The sequence below is a fragment of the Poecilia reticulata genome, linkage group LG7, assembly GCF_000633615.1.
Source record: "Poecilia reticulata strain Guanapo linkage group LG7, Guppy_female_1.0+MT, whole genome shotgun sequence".
Taxonomy (NCBI): Eukaryota; Metazoa; Chordata; class Actinopteri; order Cyprinodontiformes; family Poeciliidae; genus Poecilia; species Poecilia reticulata.
In genome coordinates this window covers 12361616-12378421 of record NC_024337.1, presented here as the reverse complement: position 1 = coordinate 12378421, position 16806 = coordinate 12361616, and the positions used below count along the sequence as shown (strand labels likewise).

At 39.2% G+C, this 16806-nt stretch overlaps 2 protein-coding genes across 5 annotated transcripts in view; both read left to right on the top strand.

The window, feature by feature from the left end:
* The window catches only part of acot7 (acyl-CoA thioesterase 7), a 57995-nt gene that overhangs the window by 1985 nt on the left and 39204 nt on the right, over positions 1-16806 (top strand). For 2 of the 4 annotated variants that reach the window (XM_008413513.2, XM_008413512.2), the window contains exons 2-4: positions 4147-4277; positions 8858-8975; positions 9893-10049. In XM_008413513.2, coding sequence (XP_008411735.1) covers positions 4231-4277; positions 8858-8975; positions 9893-10049 — 322 coding nt within the window. In that variant the 5' untranslated portion in view covers positions 4147-4230. Of the gene's footprint in view, positions 1-3937; positions 4018-4146; positions 4278-6811; positions 6995-8857; positions 8976-9892; positions 10050-16806 lie in introns of those variants that run through there. The other 2 variants (XM_017305581.1, XM_008413510.2) reach the window with 2 other exon arrangements.
* LOC103467276 (transcription factor HES-2-like) lies at positions 1861-2762 on the top strand. Its single transcript, XM_017305645.1, has 4 exons — positions 1861-1950; positions 2042-2137; positions 2259-2346; positions 2446-2762. Exons 1-4 carry the CDS (start codon positions 1861-1863, stop codon positions 2760-2762), a joined length of 591 nt encoding a protein of 196 aa, XP_017161134.1.

Here is a 16806-nt window from a genome sequence, read left to right as displayed (position 1 = left end):
TTTGTCACCATTAGTGTCCACATGAAATTGAAAATTGTCCATGGGAACACGATGCAACACTCCTGTAGAAAGAATCTGAGTCATGCCCAGAATCTTTTGTCCTCAACAACTGACATATTTTTTTTCTTTTTTTTCTTTTTTTTGCCTTTTGTGACCAGAACGCTTTAACGAAAGCTTGGACGCTGAAAAACACCCAAGACTCAAGCTAAGAAAGAGTAAAATTGAGTTGGGGGAGTGGGAGAATCACGTGTTGTGATTGGACCGGAATAGGACGGACCTATGAGATGCGTGCAGACGGGATACCCAAGCCAAAACTGCGTGGAGATCATGTGTCTTGAATTTGAAGTTTGGACTGGAGGGGGGGTTGTAGGGGAAGGTGCACGCGCGTGTCCCACTGCTTCGGATGAGAATCGGAGGGATAGAGAGCCACGACGCAGGAGATGAATGGGGGAGGAGAGATGGTGGTGATAACATGGAGGAACAGGGTGAGGGTGGGGTCGGGGATTTGTAACAGACAGCCATCTGGTCCCCGTGGCGCGTGCTGCGCGCGTGGTTCCCCTGAGTGCAGAGGCATTTGATGGGCTGTCAATGTCGCTTCATTTTTTTTAAAATTCAAAACCAGAAACATTGGTGCACATTTTAGATGTTCGTTTGCAGAAAATTGAAAGAGAAACGACGCGTACTCAACGAATGCTTCGTGTCAAACTCGACTTAAACTTTTACAAAATTCAAGTACTGAAAAACAACAACCAAAAAAGAAGAAGAAAAAAATCAAAATGGTGTAATTTTTATTTTAAGCAAAAGCTGTTGTTAACGAGCACCCCCTTCCCCTTTTTATCCCCCGATTTTTCGGCCCCCACCTCTCTGCTTGAAGCGGTAGCTGGAGTCGGACACTCCCTACAGGTAGAGACCCTCCCCCGACCCTCCAGACAAAAACTGCATAAAAACGTCATATGGATATGCTAAGCTTTTGTTGTCAAAGTATAGGAGCAGATGTTATATAAAAGTAGCGTGGCTTGGGTGTGTGATCGAAGAATGAGTGTGTGTTTGAGGGAATAATTTTCTGAACACACACAAACCTGACCCCTATATGAGTGATGCACGTACTGCAACCTGCTTTGGTCTGGATTTTCATTCAGAATACATAGAACCATTTAAACTTTGATATTATAAAGAGGACCAGATAAGATCACAAAAAGGAACATTAGAGGGTTAAACGTAATTATAATCAAATTACATCCAGCGATTCAAAAGCCTTCTTCTCTATGCCTTATAGAAATATTGTTTGGAAATACATATATACAAATTAAAACATTTGATCTCAAGTTACTTATTATGTCAAACTTCGAGAAGCACCAAAGCTGTGTTTTGTTGCGCAATTACGCATTAATATTAGAGTTTATGTTCAAAGAATGAATCGTAAAATAATTCAACCACTAAGCAAAAAAGAAAAAGTGGTGTTGATGTCTGTTAGGGAGTTTTGAAAATTACTTTCTGGTAGGTAAATAACCCACCATATGATTTGCAATGTTGTGCGTCTTTACGCACTGATTTCTCCAGCTTTCTGACGCAGCTTTTGTTTGGTTTATGTCTGTGGATCAAATTGCAGACACGCAATTTTTTTCCACATACCTTATAAACTGTGAACAGATGGTCATCTTATTAAATTCAATGCTTTTGTGTTGATTTTGTCGCATACGGGCCAGTCCGGATCGTTTGAGTCGGCTTGGGGGCGTAGCCGTGACGCACGGAAACCGACGCCGCGGACTTGGATAAATACCGAACCGTCAGTCCGTTAGAGACACATCCTCCCCGATTTAGCTCCTGAACACTTCTGTGGTACAAAGACGACACTCAGAAATGTCTCCAAACACGATCTATGACGCTCTCCAGTCTTTTTCTCCAAGGCTGACTGTGGCCAAAAGGAAAGAGGCTCTGGATTTGAGAAAGGTAAGCTTAAATGCCTGTTTATTTTTCCGGAGGATCAGCTCCAATTTTTAGCCGTATGAATGTAAACTCAAACTCTCTGTGTTCTCTTCAGACTATGAAACCACTGATGGAAAAACGAAGGCGCGCCCGCATCAACGACAGCCTGAACCTCTTGAAGAATCTCATTCTTCCCCTCACAGGCAGAGACGTAAGCCTCTCTATTCTAATTTTATCATAAGCAAAGTTCAAATGTGGCTCCATAAACTCAAGATAACTCTGAGCTCTGCGTGTTTAACATTCGCTTTTGTGTTTTTTTTTTTTCTTAACAGAAAACCCGCTACTCCAAGCTGGAGAAAGCCGACATCCTGGAAATGACCGTGAAGTTCCTCAGTGACATTCCTCCTGTTAACGTCAAAGGTGAGTCCGAATTCTGCGCCTTTAAATCGTTTCAATCAGTACTTAAGCCCCGGACTCCATTTGTGAACATAAAAAACTCACGTTTATTCGTCTTTTCAGGTCCAGCAGACAGCTACAGAGACGGTTTCAAAGCCTGCCTCCAGCGCGTCCCCGCTCTGCTCCCCAAAACCAACCTGGAGCAAGAGGCGCGCCAGCGAGTCGAGGACTTCGTCCAGAAGTCCATGTCTGCGAACAGCGCGCCGACCTGCCTGAAATGCTGCACCCATAACGCCAGGGCTTTCCCTCTGCTCCATCAAAAACTCCTGACCCTGAAAACCTGCGTCAGCGCCAGCCTGGAGAGCCAAGCAGCGTCAGCAGCCAGCCGAGCGCAATCAGGCCCGCAGCCAGTCCGCGTTGCTGTGTGGAGACCCTGGTAGAGCTCCGCAGTTAAAGATCCCTCATCTTTAACGATGAGGAGTCTTTAATCGTGCTATTATGATGTGTTACTTTTAAGTTGAATTACTTGTAAATGTGTATGGTTCTTTAGAACTTATTGTTAAAGTGGTTTGATTAAGTATTATATACTTGAGTTTTGCGCGCAGGTCCGTTGTCTTGTGTAAGTTGACAATGTTAGACAGTCGTATTCTTCTTAAATCCGCATGTATGTATACGTTCAATATTTAGTCCTCTCGCTGGACTGAATGATGAAGGGCTATTGAAACAGCCCTGTAAGACCCAAGGGGTCATTATGTGTACGGATTTGCACAAAAGACTTCAGAGTTCTGAGTCAGTGCAAATGGACTTTGTAGACATTGAATGTCTCTGTAAGAGTATCTTTGTTTGGGGACGTGCTGTAGTTGTGCTGTTTTCAGCACCTATTGTATATATGATGTAAATAAATAAAACTACGATGTCGTGGTTACGTCTTGAGTTGTTTTTGGTTTTTTTCTCTGTGCACACTTAATGGGGATTCGCTTGCTGCATTAAGAACAATAAATGAATGAAAAATAAAATCAATTAAAAGCATTCTTTTCAAATTAGAGCTAAAATTAAAGGGAAACCAGATTTAAGAGCTAAGGAAAAAATAAAAATAAAAAGACACCATAAAAAGGATAATTTTTTTTAACCTAAACCCACTTTAACTGCAAAATCTAACCATAAAGCACTTAATGTTTTTTACATGTGCCTTTTTCTTATGTTTTCCTATGTTCTGGTTTATAAACTGGTGTAATTTTAATGTATTGTGCTTTTCACTACCCTTTGCTTCTTTTTCAAGCTTATTTAAACAGTTTTTATCATTTGGAGTTCGCTTTACTGCATATCTTATTGAGGGAAATTTATTTCAGCAGTTGAATTTTAGTTGTGTAAAGCACATCGCCAGACTATGCCTGTTAAAAAGAGACTCCATAAATAAATATTGATTAATGTAATATTACATATTGGTGCAAAAATAGCATAGAATGTGAATCAACACGGGCACTTTATTGAGTAAATAATTAATCACACAGTGTTATTAGCATGTCTGCTGTGGGACAGATGTTTAGTTCAAATGCGCCACCTACTGACATGATAAAATGTAACACTGGTGAGGATGATGTTAGAGCGGTCTCTGCTGCCCCCCTCTGGTACGTTAAAGTACTGACATAGTTTCAGTTTTTACTGCCCAACGACATCTTATTTCACCAGAGCTCGGTATATAAACGCCATTCAAGTTTCCTTTACTTTATAAAATGTAAACCAAGCATATGGAAGTTTGTTAAAAATATATGAATAATCTGGTCAATATTTTTGCGGTCTCCGTTACTTTCCCCTTTCAAACAGTCTTGAAAGAGGCACGGTGACCACAGCAGCCCTGGGACGCCGCCGGGGGAGTCTGTCTGATTTCTCAGTATCACGCAGGAAACCATGTCGTCGCCGGGGATGGACGAAGCATCCTCCCTCCAGTTATGCAGGTATGACGGCCATGGTTCATTTTCTAATGTGGGGCGAAGATAAGACTCGTTTAGTTTGTCGGTAATGATGAGCACAGCGCTTTCTGCTCGCGACGCCGTGTGACCGTTTGCTCACCCGGATGATAACCCGGATAATCCGCCGCTTCGGGACTCATTCTTACACAAGATGTCCACTTCGTCCGTGAAAACACTTCCTTTATTAAGTCAGCGCTCCACAATACGTATTCTGCTTCGGTTTGTCATACCCTGCAGCTGCTGTCTTAAGGATCTTAGCTGTGTGATGACCTTAGCTCGATTAGCTACCCGGGCAGGAAGCGCTTTAACTGCCAAGAACAACTCGTTATAGCCTAAAAGCTAAAATAGAGGTTCATTTTTAAGAGCCAGAGATCTCCTTTCCTGTGACTCCTGAAAAATCTTTGGACTTATGTTTTAAAGATATTATCCAAATGAACGACATAGAAAGAAACAGTCATTCAGCAGACTACACTGTAATGAATGCTAATCTAATAGCCGGCCGGCGTATTAAAAAAAATCCCTTCTATGAATAAACTCATCATGTACTGCTGCAGCTATTCTCTTTCGCCTGCAGAGGGCGCTACATAACTCGTTCACAATATTATGTGTCTCTAATATCTGAGGTCGTCACATCCCAGTCTAGCTTCAAGCTAACCAATGGTATACAGTTTTATCTAACCTGCCAATGCCATTGGGTTTTTACATTGTTTAATAAAACCCCAGTGACTGTAGATTGAATCTTCATTATTAATTGAATCAAAAATAAGCATTTCAATATGTTTGTCAGGTAAAAACACAAATGTCAATGTATTCTACTGGGATTTTAAGAGAAAAATTAAGACTAAGATTTATACTGTCGGAAGGCTTTTCCTTAGAAGGGATTTGGAAACTGGTTAGAGTTGATGAGGGGACAGATCAATCTAATGGAAACCTTTTAGAGACAGCAAAACAATTGGTACAGAGACAGAGGAATGCAAACTCAAGTGTAAGAGTGGCTCTGTCAAAGTTCAGAGTTCTGTCTAATTTAGAATTTGTGGCAAGTTGTGTTTGGGCTGTTTTACGAAGAAGAATGTGCAAAACCTCTAAATGTGCAAAGATTGGAGAGATAACCCAGCATAATGTTAGAGGTGCAAAGCTGATAGACATGCAGCATGTCCAAAAAGACTTGTGCCACACACAATTTTCCTTCTCCTTAAACATTATGCAATACTTTGTATTGGTCTATGACATAAACTGTAAAAGTGGTATGAATATTTTTGCAAGGCACTGTATACTGGCAGTTTTATGAAACACTTTTCTCACAGAAAATAAACTTAAGAGTACTAATTAGGATTTATGGTTGCATCCAGTTTAACAAGTTTAAAGCAGTCAGAACTTGAAACATTTCAGCATTTAAGCCTGCAGAAGCTTTGAAGTGATTCATGTAACGAACATTTAGATTATCAAAGAGTCAGTAAAGTTACACGTGTATAGAATGGCCGGAGCTGATCTTTTGTGCTTCTTTGAATCTTTCTTTCTACTATGCTGTACTCTACAACGCTGTAGAGCACTACATGCATGTGTATTTTAGAAAGCAAGAACATTTCACACGTGGGTGTGGATGCAAATAAGCAAAAGTAGTTGACTTGTTTGGTTGTAGGGAAAAGGAGAATACCCTAAAAGGAAATGTTTTGTTACCAAAATGTCCATTTATGGGTTGTTTTTTTTCCCTCCTGATGCTGACGATAACTCTGCCTTCTTAACTTAGTGACTGGGTTGTTTTTTAAAGCAATCCAGGAGCGAAGCAGCTAATTTGTTTGCAAAATCAAAAGTTGCATTCTAACAAAGGCAAAAGACAAATTGCTTCAACCTTATTTCAGTGCGGATTGGAGCAATCAACCCAACTCTAGTTTCAAATCCAATTGAAAAAAGCTTTTCATATGAGAGTAGAATGACTGCTACGACATAGTCAAAGGCGTGAAAACAAACAAAAATACCCAAGGCATTAATTACTCTAGGAGATACGGTTTTGTTTTAGCTGTAAATTTTATTAACCACATTTGAACAGGTTATTACAAAATTAATCATAAGGCAGATCTCCAAGAACTTTAGGTGTAATAATTCATAAAAACCACTAAGAGGTGGGTACAGTGTAGTAAAAAACTACAGTATGCTGAGTTACAAAAACATTAGCTTGAGGGTGTTTAAAAAAATCTTTCAAAACCAAATGACATTTTAATCTAGATTTGGGATTTATTTGAAAATCCAGGCTACTTTTTACTCAGGCATTTACGAAACAAATTGTGACCAACGGTGAGTCATTTTTTCATGTCCCTGCGTGATGTCATCATTTGACACATTTCCTGTTCTTCCTGTCCTGACAACGTCAGATTTTATTTGTCTGTTGGTGAGTGTCTGCCGAGATCGGGTTCGTCGTCTACTCTCTGGCATTTTTTTAAAGCCAGCTTGGGGTTTACCCTGCATGACATCAGCTGTAAGAACATTGCCAAAACCTAAGATCACAGTAACAGGGAGGCTTCCAGAGAGAACAGAGTCAACCAGGGTGTGAAGATGGATTGTAAAGAGGCAGCAGATGAAGTGGACAAAACAGTAACAGTGATGGAAAAACGGGAGCCTAGTCAAAGTCAACCAGGCTGCAGGGATGGCTGTAAAGATGTGGGAGCAGGATGTGAGGATGTGGTAAAGAAATTCCAACTCAGCAGGTACTTTATCGCACTGAGAAATATACACTTTTTTTTTGTTGTATTTGTTTTTGTTAAACTCGCATAGCCTAATTATGAAAAGAACAATTTAAAACCATAACTATTCACTGATCTTAAGTTTCAAACTAGTTTTCAACTTCATATCTAGACTTGTTACTGCATCCTCACCACCTCTGATACCACATAATACTACAACTGTTAAACGTCCATGAGACTCATCAGGTTTCACAACACTAACCCTGTTTTATGATCTCATACTTATTGTGTACGTAGTTGTAAAAGTCACTTTGCTTTGTTCTGAGTCATAAACACTCAGGTCACTGTGATCTTGGAGTATTTTCAGTGCTGATAACTAATTTTCCCCACCCAACTGAAAAATGTCTCACAGGAAGCCTTCTGCACTCATAGGAGAAGCTGAGTGAATGGAGTGTTTTATGGGAACTAAACCACATCGCAGTAAAAGATTAAGAATATTGTTATGAGATGGATTTCCTTTCATTATTAACTGCATTCTTCTGTGGTTAAGCATGACTTACTGCCTGATTCACAAGATTAGTGGGTCTTGTTAGACCCGTTCTTTAACTATGACGAATGTAAAAAAGAGAAGAAGTTTTCATAGGACTGCAGAGGATACTTTCTCCTGCTTTACTGTTTTCTAGCAATGAAACCCAGCAAGGACACAACAATCTGTTACAGTAACCTTCATCAGTCTCAGTTGTGACTAATCACTTACGGTCTCTGAGTCTTTCTTGTCTTTGTGAGACTGGCACTGTGCCTTTTGACTTGATCCATGCTAATTAAATGCAATCAAAAATTAGGATTATTAGTATGATAACTTGAAAGTAACATATCACAGCTTAATGACAAGAAATTTGTACTAAAATGTACGGTAATACAACAGTGTATAGCATGCTTTTGGATTGGATGCTTTTTGTTTAAAGGAGAAAAATAAATATCTAATACTGAAGAAACAACACTAAATATTGGCTGTTAAAGAATCTTATTATCTAATACTTGAGCGAAAAACAAAAAAAGGACAAAAAAAACCAAAACAAATGCTTATTACATTTAGTGATAGTTTTTGAATGCTTATTGCACAACTCAAAAATGCTTTGCTTTGTTCTTTGTATAGTAACACTGGCATAACAAAGTGATTGATTGCTAAGTTCTTAATCAAGCTGTCCACTGAAGGTCGCTCTGAGGTCGACTTTTTAACAGACGTTAAAGCGTGTGATGCGAGGCGGTGCTCCTTTACTTTCCATAACAGCACTGTTTGTGTTTTTCACCATGAAACAGCCAAATGTGTCTTTGCTGTAAATGAGGGAAAACTGTATTAAGTTTCTTTCAGCCAGTTGACCGGAAGTGTGCAGAAACAAGTAGGATAGGGGGCGTGATGTATTACTCTGTGCTCCATAAAGCTGGAAACAACTAGGCTCACTCTGGCCCTTTTTACTGCATCTCATTGAAAGTACCCTTTACTAGCATGAGGGAAGTTTTTTGCATTTCTGAAACCATAATTGTATAAAAGTTTGGTATACTTTGAAACTGGCAACTCATATCTCAAGACAGCATCATATCTGTGTGAGTGACTTTATTAAATAAAGACAGCATTTTCCATCAAAATGGACGGGCCACATTAACAAAATAGAAACGCGCGTCTGTATAACTGTTTGCTATTTAGATTTTATGTGTATATGTGGATGTGTGTGTGTTCATTTTAAGTCTTATTTTTTACCTTCCTTTAACTATGACTCCAGAATCCCACTCCAAAATAGTGGGATTCTTTATCTTACTCCAAAATTATTTATTAATGCAAACATATTACTATCAGATTGAGACACTTAGTCTGTTGCTTTGCTGCAGGCTTATGCTGCCAGATGACGCCAATTTTATGGGTAACGTTCACGGCGGCATCATTCTCAAGATGATCGAAGAAGCTGGAAGCATCATTGGCACGAGACACTGCAACACACAGAATGGAGTAAGTACTAACCATATTTAGTCCTCATTATTTTTATTCCAGTGGTAAAGTAAACAAAAATATTAGGAAGTCCTCTCAGACCTGAATCCCCACAATGCAGCCCGCCATGTTCAAGCATAAAACCATTGGCAGCATGACGCTGCATTATGTCACACAGACTGTAAATGCCTTCATCACTTGTTCTCATCCCCCATTTTGAAGGTACATTGAAGACAATATCCATTATATACAACAAGAAGAAAATATGGCTCATAAACTTGAGGCTGGTCCTCCACACAGCCACCAGGGTTTAATTCCTGGCCTTGAAACATGTCTTACCTCTTTTGTCTTTGCTCATTTCCTGTCTGCTGCAAAATGTTAAAACAAAACATTTTTTGTTTTATTTTTTTATTTGAGATATCCGCTTTATTTCAGATTGCTTTAAGTGACCCATATTGTGGAATGTGAACTTCAAATGTTAAAGGCTGTGTTTATATGATGATAGGTGGCTGAAAAATGTGGGAGCAAAGTTAGAAATTCATGAAACTCTACTAAATTTGACAGAGTTTTCAATTGTTTTCTGAGCTAATGAAGGTGAAACAGCTGGTGAAACACCATAGTTGCAGACTGAAACTGGAATTCCAAAGGTTTTATGTTAATGTTATTCAAGCTCATTTACAATTAGACTTTTATTCTGTTTTGAACAGAAGTTGAGTTGGTGGTCATTTATGTTGGATTTTGACTGAAAGATAACCTGAGATATAGAAATCATTATTTTTAGTTGAACACGGTGCTTTGCTAAAGCATAGTGGGATGACACAAGATGTCTTCCAGCATTATTACTCTAAGTTGATTATTTAACTGCATCACGAGAAAAATGACTCGTCTTTTATTCTTCTGTCTGTAATTACGCTAACTTTTCTTTTTCCTTTCTGTAGGACAGATGTTTAGCCGCTCTGGTTCGGGTGGAGAAGACGGAGTTTCTGTCGCCTGTATTCATCGGCGAGGTGGTCCACGTTAGCGCCGAGATCACTTACACATCCAAGCACTCGCTGGAGGTTCAGGTCAAAGTCATCGCTGAAAACATCTTGACAGGTGACTCCACTTAACACCGACATTCAGTAAAAGGACATGTCCATGCATGCCATTAAGTAAAGGTCAGAGACACCGAATGCAAAGCGGCCTATAAATCCCATGCTGCTGTACACTTTAACAGAAATGATTGATTTTATAAACACTGACGTTTCATGTCTTTGTGGTGCTTTAAAGGTCTTGCAGGGATTAAAAACAACATGAAACTGTCAAGTACTAGAGGATTTAAAAACAGAAACTCACACAAAGGCCCTCCGTCTGAAGTGAGATACAGATCAGGATAAAAGCGGTGAACAATGGCAGTTTGAACCTTTCACAGCTCAGGAGGACCTGTATTTTATTTGATCAGCATTGTAAAACTTTTTGTTGTAACAAAAAAATCCCCCCAAAAATGTCATTCTAGCAGAGATGGGAGGATAGATGAACTTTTCTTGATAAAAACCTATTATCAAATTTTCTATAGCTGTTCTGCTGTTCATGGTTTTGTAGGTTGGAGTTTATCTCTGCAAGACAGGAAGTAGGGGCGGACACACTGAACCACATTGCAAGCCAGAAATGTGGAAATGTGCAGAATTAAACCACAGTTCACTCCCTGAAGAAAGTGTTGAAAAAATGTAGTTAAACGGTGGTGGGAATTTTTTGGGTGAACTAACCTGAGATTTAATGACAAAATCTTTAGACCTCATTTCTTCCCTTGCAAACATGCACGGCATCTTGGAAGACCAGCAACGACATAATCCTGTACGGACCAATCAGAGTTGCGTACAGTGAGCCAGAGTTACTCAATAGTGTTTGGGCAGGGTATGAAAATGATCCTTTTTCTTTCTGAATAGTTTGTCAATGTTCAGAATTTTTAGCAATAAACAGTGAAGAAAAAAAAAACTTTCTTGTGTGCATTAAATAATATCATTTGCACCAGAAAGTTTATTTTTTTAGTTTTTCCTTCAATGTCCCATTAGGGACTCTGTAAGAGAATTCAGCACAGTTTTGTCAATGTTTGATCAATACTATCTATTAAAAAAAAAAAAAAAATAAATAAATAAACAAATAGAGAAAAAAATATATATGTTACACTTCTATCCTAAACACACGAGTGTTAGGATTAAATGGCCTCAGAACTCCGTACAACATGTTCAGCCTTACGGTTTTAAACGTTCAGAAATATTTTGTAGAATCTGGATCTCATTTTCATCTTAGCAATTATTATATTTACCTTAATTATGCTTTGCACAATATCATATCCTTGTTATTTAAAGCAGTAATTTATCCCTTATGTTTCTACTGAGAAGGTTGAGAGTCTCACAATTAAAGATATTAGGATAGCATATTATCTTAATTATTATTATTTTTTTCACAAAGCATTGTTGAGATCATTAATGCGGGGGATTTATATTGTCATCTACTCATTCAATATCAGTAGTTAAAAAATACCATGTTTGTTCAGTAGAGGGCAGCAAATCATACTTATTGTGTTAATAACCTTTCTAGATATGTAAAAATCGCCTTAAAATAGCTTGAACTGTTTTAACAAGATGCTGCATTCTGCACTACAGATTATTATTACAGGCTACATAAACCAAGATTCGCTTCTGCAAGCAGGCTTGTATGAAGCTGCAGGAAAATTAACATTGAGCTGTGTTTTATATATGAACCTTTAAATACCATCTGCACACATAAAAAAGCAAACTAAGCTGCAACAGCCTATATTTATATAAAGGTATGTTTTATGTGCATTTACACATGAGACAAATGTTTATTATTATTAAGGTAGTTTTTGAACATATGGTTGAACTTTGACGAAAAAGTTGCAAATACTGCTGACTTTGCAGATTAGTTTCAAACTACATGTAGTGGTTGGTTGTGCTTAAAGAGGGTAAAAAAAGATGCAGAGTGCAGAAGATAGAGAGATGAGAGGGAGACTGAAAAAAGCAAACAGAGGGAAGCAGAAAGGCAGATGGATGTAGGAAACTGGCACAGGGAATTTGAGCAGAAGAAGAAATACTTTGCGAGTAGGGAATTATGGTATGATAGATGAGAAAAAAAGGACTTGTGAGAAACAAAAGAAGTATCCCCTAGACGGCTGTTGCCGTAGCAACAGGCTCATAGTGGTTGGTTGGCTCGTTGCTGGGCCGAGCTCTCATTGATGGAGGTGGAGGCAGAGATATGAGGTGACAGGTGTAGAGCGGTGGGCATACAGGCAGGCATCTGCAGGGGCAGTCCGCTGTGGCCTTGACAGGAAGGACCCCTGAATGGCGAAAAAAAGAAAAAAGAGCCCATTGAGTAAATTCATTCAAGACATGGGTTGAGGTTCAGAACACATTCAACCATAAAATACTGTGAATGTTTAATGTCAGAGGAAGTACCCTAAAAATACCTGTTGCATGTGGTGCTCAGTTTTTCCTGTTCTCACCCACAATCCTCTGCAGAGTCTTGGATTCATCAAAGTGCCTCTCGCACTGTTATGAATAATCATGAATAATTTTGAACGGCTAAGAGAACAAATCGATTAGCATAAGATTCATATGGATATTCTAGCTCAACATCCATCATTCTGACATGGTCTGTATTTCATAAACTTATTGGCTGCGAGTTTGCAGATCATCGGCAATCACTTCAGTGTCATTATGACTCACTTCTATCCTGCTGCATCAATCTAGTAACCCCCTGTTGCATGTACGAAGGTAAAAATGCCAGTCTATAAGTTGTTTTCTGAATTTATAATACAAAATAAGTATTAAAAAAAAAATCAAGTAAGCCCAAATGCTCCTGTAATATAGTTTTTTATCTCTACGTGTTTGTGTGCATGTCTAAAATCTTTTGAGTTTTGAGAAAATTTTGAAGTAAACTTTGTGAATGTCAAATCCTGTAATCTGGTTCTGAATGTGTGATGTCTTATGAGTTGCTGTCCTGTGGATATTATAATGAAGAGTGTACATTTTACTATTCTACTGCATTTCTTTTACCATGATGTAAACATCTAGTTCTATGTTTTTCTGTGTATTGAGAATCAGCTGACCACCTAGGAGATCACACAAGTAGTAAAATAATTAGCTAAATGAATCATAAAGCAGGTCAAGCTGCCGTCAGTTAGAGCCACTTCAAGTGTTCAGCATGCGAAGGTGAGTGAACCTTAATAAATGTAGCATAAGATCAATGCCATTATTAGGCTGTTGATTTTTGTTTGAAATCTGAAACGAGACAAGTATCTTATAAAATAAATTAAATAATATACAATAATTATTAATAATATTAATGCATTTTCTTTTCCCATCCAATTTAAAAATGGAATATTGACAAAAGATGTATACAGAATCCTTCTCAATAATCGGCGTAAAAACCTTTATTGGCTTTACAGCAATCAAACCCTTATAGCTGCTCACTAACTTTATACATGCTTTCACAGTATCTTTAAACATTTGTCCTTCACAGTGTGCTTTGAGGTTGGAAGATCCAATATAAACCCTAGTTTTGTTTATTATGTGTAAATTGGAATAACACATGAAATCCACAGTCTCTCACTGCATCACAACACTGTTAATTAACTTTTCTACTTATGTCACCATCTAATTTTTTCATACTTAATGATCACTTAAGCATCTTCGGCTTAAAGTGAATTTATCTATACCCCTAATGCATCAAATATTTATTAGTTGAATTAAACAGAAATTTGGTTGTGCCTTTGCATGAACTCCAAGCATTTGGCATGCTGAGGCAAGTAAATCGTTAATGCAGATAGAGCATCTGCATAATGTAGGATCATTTATATAATTTAATGAATGAATGAATGCAACGAATGAGTTTCTGCTGGCTATTTCTTTTGTAAAAACTTTTGCATTACACACTACGCACAACATCTGAGGCGTCTCAGCCGCTGAATTTGTCAAAAAACAAATGCATAGCAATCTGACTAAAGTGACAATCAAGTTTTATAGTGCGTACACTATAGTATAAAATGCATTAGATGAACATGTGGGAGAACTTTGTAATTAAACTTGCATATGCTTTTATGTAATTGAAGAACAAGGCGCACATGCAATAGGCTGATCTGTTTGGCCTACTAGAAGTGGAGCTGAATCTGACTGAATCTGATGATATTTTCCAACATTATTTTTTCAACTATAAACTGAGGAATTAAGGATTGAAAAATGGTTAGTCTCAGACAAGGTCACTGACATAACTACCGTATTTTCCGCACTATAAGGTGCACCTAAAAGCCTTCAATTTCCTCAAAAGCCGACAGTGCGCCTTATAATCCGGTGCACCTCATATATGGACCAATATTGAGCAATAACAGGTCTAGCAACTACAGTAAGCAGCTGCCGACTTCATTTTCGCCTGTAGAAGAAGAAGCGCACGGTGCATACTGGGATAGTTGTCAGAATGCTGGTTGGTAATCTTTTAATAAAGTTTGACTGACCTATCTAACTACCGACCATCTAGAATCAGGTCGTCTGCAGGTCATTTAGCACCACGTTCTCCACCAATATGCTGTGAGCGAATGGAGAAGGGTGACCATCGTCCGGCCACGCCCCGGCCCAGTCGCTGAAGGCTTTCCTCGCCGACCGGAGTCGGACTGTTTTGTTGACATTCACTTTAGTGCAGCTCCATCTAGTGGATGCATAACGTAACTCCAGTGTCTACTGTAACGTCTATTCTATGCGCCTTATAATGCCTTGTATATGAAAAGAGTTTTAAAATAGGCTATTCATTGAAGGTGCGCATTATAGTGCGAAAAATAACAGTATTACAAATTGCTACTTTTAGAATATTGGAGGCCACCATTTTAATGTCTTTTATAGCAAAGATGAGGTGAGATATTTTGGGATAACCATTTTATCTGTATTGTCCAAAACACAGCATATGCAATCACAGTCATTCCTATAATAGCGAAACAAGTTGTATACAGTTCTAATCATAGTAGTTTTAACACAAGGTAGTAAAACAAACATTCTAAAATATCTGGAAAATATTTACAGAGAACAAGAAGACCGGTTGTCGCTTTGTGCAGATTTTGGTCATATGTACTGAATGGGAAGTGGGTCATATCTGAGTGTATGTACGGACACACGCTCGTGTTTGTGTGCGTGCATTCAAGCTCAGTGTTTGAATGCATCTTTTTGTGTTCAAGCCTTAGTGGTATGTGCCCCTTTTTTTTTGGTGGGTGGGCATGTCTCCCGAACATGTAAAAGCCGGGTTTTTTTAATGATCTTCACTTAGATTCATCATTTTGTGACATGTGCACTTTACATATGCAAGCGCGTGTTTTTCATCAGCGTTTGGCCCTTTAAAAGGTTCCTGCGAGGCCGAGGGGGAAGAAGAAGAAGATAACGGGAGCAGACATTATTTGCTTCTGTCATGTCGGCTTAGCGTCAGTCCCTCGCACACTGTGGCCCAGTCAGATACGGATGCGCAAGTGGATGTACCTGCACACGCGGCCTGACGGGGACGCACGCGCGTACGTTCTCCACCGCGCCGCTGATGCAGGCCGACGAGCGGGGAGCGCTGGGAGGAACAGGGGGCACACGAGGAGCCTGAAATGCTGACACGTTCGACGCAGAGAGAGAGAAAAAAAAAAGTCGCACTTCAACGCATCCTCACACCCACATGGCTGCACTCTGAGCAGACATCCTCCCCCTTCTTAGTAAATGAAGCAGGACTGGCACCATTTTACACATTCAGGGCCAGACTTGAATAAGTGTATTTTCATGCAGAAGTTTGTTATAACTGAGCGTGCCTTTGTACAGCCGTGAGGGTTTTGTGGTTTAGTGGCTGATGAGTAAGACTTGTGTATATAGTGGTTTTTTTTTTGTAGATACATCTTTGTGTTTATGCATTCATGTTTATTGTCTGTGTGTGTATGCCTGCGTGTGTGTGTGTGTGTGAGGCAAAGCATCCAGGTTCCACAGTCAGTCAGGCAGCATCTCGTCAGGCGGGCCTCGGTCACAGACCCCCAGGGTAAGACTGCCTACTGTGGGCACGAGCCGTGATGATTGTCCCTGCTGGGGGATCGCACATGCGCACTGACACACGCATGTGCAGTCACAGTCATGCCACAGTGCTTAGAGATTTTCTTGTACCCACCCATGTACAAAACTGTCTCGGGACACACGGATACCTCAAGTGAAGTACACACAAATTCTGAAGAGCTACATGCGCACATGGCACCCGTAGCCACCCAGATCTGCTTTGCACACATGAGAAACACAGGTTGTTTCTATGAATAGAGGCATTTGGGCTTTGTGTGTGCATGCACCTTTAAGCACAGGTTTACATAAACATATAATAACCAGATTATGCCCCCTCAATACACACATAGCTGAGAGGATTGCATTGTGGATTGAGGCTCAGTAGTGACAGCTCTTGTTCTTGTAACACAACTACAGCTAACCCGTACTGTTTGTTTCATGCTCACATGAGACCATTTAATGTAAAATTGACATTAAGGTTTGAAAGACAAAGGACTTTGGTCAAAATGCTAGTAACAGTACACCATCAGTCCTTTCAAATTCTTATATCATCTTCTGAAAAAGATGAGGACACCTTTAGCAGCCTGGGTTTTTGTAATAGGTTAGAGTACAATTTCTGGTGAGGACTCAGTTATTCCGCATTTATCTCAATGTAAAATGGCTAAAATTACACCCAGACGTATCACATCAGTAGCACATGGTTAGAATATCATTACTCAGTGTTTTATCGTAGGTATACCCTGTTCAAACCTCAGACATTTTATTTGTTGTACTCCTGACTATTTGAAGCGAGA